This window comes from Pseudorca crassidens, chromosome 14 (assembly GCF_039906515.1).
Source record: "Pseudorca crassidens isolate mPseCra1 chromosome 14, mPseCra1.hap1, whole genome shotgun sequence".
Classification (NCBI taxonomy): domain Eukaryota; kingdom Metazoa; phylum Chordata; class Mammalia; order Artiodactyla; family Delphinidae; genus Pseudorca; species Pseudorca crassidens.
Window position 1 is genome coordinate 84,278,380 of NC_090309.1, and position 5,195 is coordinate 84,283,574.

The 5,195-nt window shown below is 59.9% G+C and overlaps 1 protein-coding gene across 1 annotated transcript; it reads right to left on the minus strand.

Moving 5' to 3' along the window:
• Window positions 1–324: 324 nt before the first annotated feature.
• Window positions 325–3,879, minus strand: KCNF1 (potassium voltage-gated channel modifier subfamily F member 1). Its single transcript, XM_067703688.1, has one exon. It carries the CDS (start codon window positions 2,316–2,318, stop codon window positions 834–836), a length of 1,485 nt encoding a protein of 494 aa, XP_067559789.1. The 5' UTR covers window positions 2,319–3,879; the 3' UTR covers window positions 325–833.
• Window positions 3,880–5,195: the final 1,316 nt, after the last annotated feature.

Below are 5,195 nucleotides of genomic sequence, written 5' to 3' on the forward strand. Positions count from 1 at the left end.
AGCACACGCCTCTGTCCCAAGACCTCCTCACATCAAAGAGAATGAATGTGCTTTGAGGGTCATCAGACCCGGGACTGAATCCCTGCTCTGTGTGCCCTGGGGCCTCAGTTTCTTCTTGTCTAAAGTGGGGGGGCCTACCTAGCTAGCAGGATTGCTGGAAGGAATGGAAAGAAGTTGTGAAAAGGGCCTTGCACAGGTGATTAAGAAATGATAACCCCATTGCTTGGTGTTCCCAGTTCTGTGAATTCTTCCTCTCCCGGGAGTAAGCTTTTCCTCAGAAGGAAACAGGACGCACAGAGCCTCCTGGATTGTGGCAAAGCTCCCTGGGCTGAACCTACGTATGAGCCCTTCTTTAACCCTCAGCTAAAAATAAACCCTCTGGGCTGCACACCTACCTCCCAGGAGGGGCTGAGCCACATCTGGGAGTGGGGGGGGGGTGGTGCAGCAGGGGACAGGGTGGAGAGCGGCCAGCCTGTGACAGAACCTACAACACAGGCGGGCGCAGAGAGCAGCAGGCTTTATTGAAGGAGATACAGAACTGGGCGAGGGCGCCTGCCGTCAGCCAGACCACAGCCCTCATCACCCCACACTGTCAGTGATCCCTGGACGCCCCTCCCCGCCCCTGCCCCCGCCCCCGGCCCCTGGACAGCCGGAAACACAAAGGGATCTTACCCGGCCTCATCAGAGGTGCCCAAGGGGGCCTTCAGAGTTCTGTTCAGGAGAGGGCTGGGGGACAAAGGACGGCCCCTCCCGGGCAGTCACTGGCAGGCCTGTCACACCCGTCCATCCATCTATCCACCAGCCCAGTCCGTCTGTGCGCAGGTCGTCCCTTGTCACTTGCAGCTCTGGAGCCGGGTCCTGTGGTGCTTCTCCTCGGTCAGCAGGGGGATGAAGGTGTCGCTGCGGGAGATCTTCAGCTGGCTGCTCCAGCTCAGCCCCTCCTTCCCGGCGGGCTCTGGCGGGAGGTTGTCCAGGTCGCCGCGGGAGCCCCCTGTCTTGCCCTCGCCCACACTGCTGGAGTTGAGCTCCATCAACTCCAGCTCGTGCTTGGCTGCCGTTTCCAGGACTCGCTGCTTGTTGTAGTATCTGACAAAGTTGTTGATGATGGGGTGGATGGGCAGGGCAATGGCAATGACCCCACACAGGAAGCTGATGGCTGCATTGAGCTTGCCCAGGGTGGTCTTGGGGTAGATGTCACCATAGCCAACCGTGGTCATGGTGATGATGGCCCACCAGAAGGACTGCGGGATGCTCTTAAACAAGGTCTCCGGGTGGCTCTGCTCCATGGTGTAGCCCAGGGCCGAGAAGACGAAGATGCCCACGGCCAGGTACATGAGCAGCAGCCCCAGTTCCTTGAAGCTGCGCTTGAGGGCATAGGTGAGGGTCTGCAGCCCCGAGGAGTGGCGCGCCAGCTTGAAGATGCGGGCGATGCGCATGATCCGCAGGGCCTGCACCGCCTGCTGCACGTTGGTCAGCTCCATCATGCGGGCGCCCAGGTGCGTGAGCGTGAGGCTCACGTAGAAGGGGAGGATGGCCAGCACGTCCACGATGTTCATGAAGGACAGGGCGAAGTGCAGCTTGTTAGGCGAGGATAACAGGCGCAGCAGGTACTCCAGCGTGAACCAGCCGATGCACGCCGTCTCCACGTTCTCCAGCGTCGGGTGCTCCACGCGGTTGCCCTCGGCGTCCAGCACCTGCAGCTCAGGGATGGTGCCCATGCACATGACCACCGACGAGACGAGGATGAGCAGGAAGGACAGCACGGCCACCACCCGCGCCGGACACGAAGACTCGGGCTTCTCCAGGAACTTCCAGACGCACTTCTGGCAGCGCTGCCAGCGGCCCTCGGCCGTGTCCACACCCAGGTCGTCCAGAATGAGCTGCACGCGGCGCGCGATCTCCTCCAGCTCCTCGCGCTTCTCGCTCAGGTGGCTCTTGCAGCAGTCATCCAGGAACTTGAGGTCCACCTTCCAGAAGTCCATCTCGTTCTTGAAGCAGATGGGGCAGATGCCCTTCTTCATGTGGACCTCCCCGAAATAGTACACCTCAATGACACACTTGAACGCGTCCGGGTCCCTGTCGAAGTAGAACTCGCGCTTCCCGGGGTCGTAGTCGTCGCACAGGGAGAAGATGGTGTCGTAGCCCCCGGCCAAGCAGTCGATGAGCTCCGCTAGCCGGGTCTCGGGGTACCGGCTGAGGAGGTCTCCGTACAGCACCCGCCGCACGCCTCCCACGTTGACGACGATCTCCATGTCGTCTCCCGCCCGGGAGCCCCGGCTGCCCGGCTCCGGGAGGCTGCGCTCCCCGGCCCCGTCCATTCTCCCGGCGAGTGCCCGCGCGGCCTCGGCTCCGCGCCCTGCCGCCGCCGCGGGGTCCGGCGGGTCCCGCCGCTGCGCGGCCCTCGAGGAAGCCCGGCAGGCGCCCGCCTGCCTGGAAGCGCGGTCACAGCGGGCGGCAGCGGGCTGGGGCGCGCCGCGGGGGAGGCAGGCGCCTGGCGGCGGGGCTCCGGGCGGGCATCCGGGCGCTGGGGCGCGCCGGCGGGGGGCTCTCGCGGCCACCGGCCTCGCCCCGAGCGCTCACCCCGGCTCCCGGGTGGCGCAATCCGCCGCTTCGGCTCGGCCTCCGGCGGGAGTGGGGTCCCCTCGTGGGCAGCAGGCACCGTCCTCCGTCCCCGGGCGCGCGGATCCCCGCGTGCGACCCCGGCGCGAGACGTGCCACGCGGCCGCCGGCCCCACGCAGCCCGCCGAGGTTTGCGGAGAGCAACTTGGGCTTGCTGTGCCCGAGCCGGTTCCAAACACAATAGGAATTCCAGCCTGACGTCAGGAGCTTTTCAAACTGTACCCTCTTCTGGTGAAATTCTGCAAGGCACGCGCGGCAGCTGCAGGGGAACGGGTTAACCCTTGGGCAGACGGGCACAGCTGCGCGCCGGCCACCGCCGCTGCCGCGCGACTGCCCGCGCCTCCCGGCGCCGCAGGTCACCCACGGGCCCGGGACCCCCGGGCTTGGAAGCGGCAGGCCGGCCGGCGCTGGCTGGAAAGTTTCTCTCTCCCTGCTGTGTCCAGAAGATCGATGGTGAGTGAACACGGCCGCCTGTTGCTCCGCCGGAAAGCGTGCCCAAGAAAGCCCTTCAGACGCGGCTCCCGCGTCCGGGCCGGCCGATCCTGCCTGGTCCCGGCAGGTTCCCTAACTCCCCCTAACGCCGCCCTGCCGTGGGCGGCACTTTGGCCTCCACCCGAGCACTGTCCGACCGGGACAGCCAGTCCAGCCCCGGGTAGCAGAGAAGGGACTGCCCAAGGTCACACCGTGAAATGGGAGTAGAGCCCAGCGTGCCCTCCTCTTCATCCAGAGCTTCCCGCCGTCCTGGCCGATTGACAACGCGCCGGTTAGCGGATTGAAATTCTGCCTTTAAGTCCTCGGGGTCCGCCGCTTCCCATTTCTCTGCAGACAAGCACCACCACCACCGGCCTCCAGAGCCTTGAGCCCCCAAGCTCCCACCTCCCCAGCCCCCCGCTCTGCCCTTCCCACACAATGTTCCACACCCTCCCCTGTCTTCCAGACTTGCAGCCACTGCCTGAGCCATCGCAACAGCTCCCAGCGGCATCTTCTACACTGCGAACTACTGAGCATCATCTGTGACCCGGGGACTGTGTTTAAAAAAATACCCTAGAGAGAGGCATGACGAGGCAGAGCACAGAGGATTTTTAGGGCAGTGAAACTACTCTGTATGACACTCTAATGGTGGATACCTGTCATCACACATTTGTCCAAACCCGTGGAATGAACAACACCAAGAGTGAACACCGGTGTAAGCTCCAGATGATAATGATGTGTCAGTGGAAGTTCAATGATTGTAATGGAGGTATCTCTGGTGGGGGAGGCTGAAGGAATGGGAGGCACGGGCGGGAGTATTTGGGAACTCTCTGTACTCACTGTTCACTTTGGCTATGAACCTAAAACTGCTCTATGCCGCAACTAAGAAGTCCGCATGCCACAACTAAAAAATGATCCCGCCTGCTGCAACTAAAGATCTCGCATGCCGCAATGAAGACCCTGCACGCTGCAACTAAGACCCACCCCCCAAAAGAAAAGAAAAAAATACATATATTCTAAAGGCTGGGTCACTGACAGTACTCTTTTTTTTTTTTCTTTAATGAGATCGTATAAAACTGAATATGTTAGAGTACATCACATGAAGATAGTTTGGAGAAACTTCTTTTCACAGATTTTATTTTGTTTCCATTTAAAATCAAGCTCTGATGTGTTACTACAGAATAAGAAATTGAGATCCAGAAAGGTTGAGTAAAAATAACAGTTATTATAAGTGCACCACGAGCTGAGCACTTTCTGAGCGCGTGCACTCTTCTCATTTCATCTTCACAACATCTCTCTGAGGAAGGAAGATGTCAGGTAACCTACCAAGATCACTCAGCCAGCAGATGGCAAAGCTGGGGTCGGAACCCTGAGAGCCTGCTGTCCCAGCCTACACGCTTCGCCTCCCCTGTCCTGGTCACATAGCTGAAGAGGTGGAGCTGGGATTTGACCCCAGGCCAAGTCTTCTGTCTGATACAGTGCAGCAGGCGACCCCCTGCACACACCCCATATCCATCTTCCAGGCCTTACTCACATTGCTTCCTTTCTTAGCTGTCTTCGGTTGCTCCCTAGTATTTCCAGGGTCAAATTCAAATTGCATCTTAGTCTAAGCTTAATGAGCAATAGTTGGTCGGTTGTGCGGTCGATTTACTGAGTACTGACCAGCATTTTTATTGAGATAGTATAGAACAGAAAACATCGGAGTACGTCAGACATGGTAAACATAAGTATGGCTTAAATCTCTTCCAGCACGCCGTCCATTCAGCAAATCCCAGACCGCCGCAGGGAAGAAAGCTAGTCGCGAGCGACAGTGGGACAGGAGGGGGATGCAGATGCAAAATACAGCAGAGAAAATGTCCCCCAGTAGCCCAGAACGGAGCACGACTGCTGACGACCGGGGCATGGGAGAGAAACAGCTGTAAATCACGGATCAAGGCAAGTTGGAGGGCTGGTAACCAAAACAAGGCAGGGAGGAAGGCTCCTGCTGGAGACAAGAGACCAGGCTGAAGCCGGAAGGCAGAGGAGAAGGTGGGAGTGTAAACTCCTGCTCCGTGGGGAGCCACCCAGCATCACTGAGTGAGGGGAGCTGGCCGGCACTCACTTGC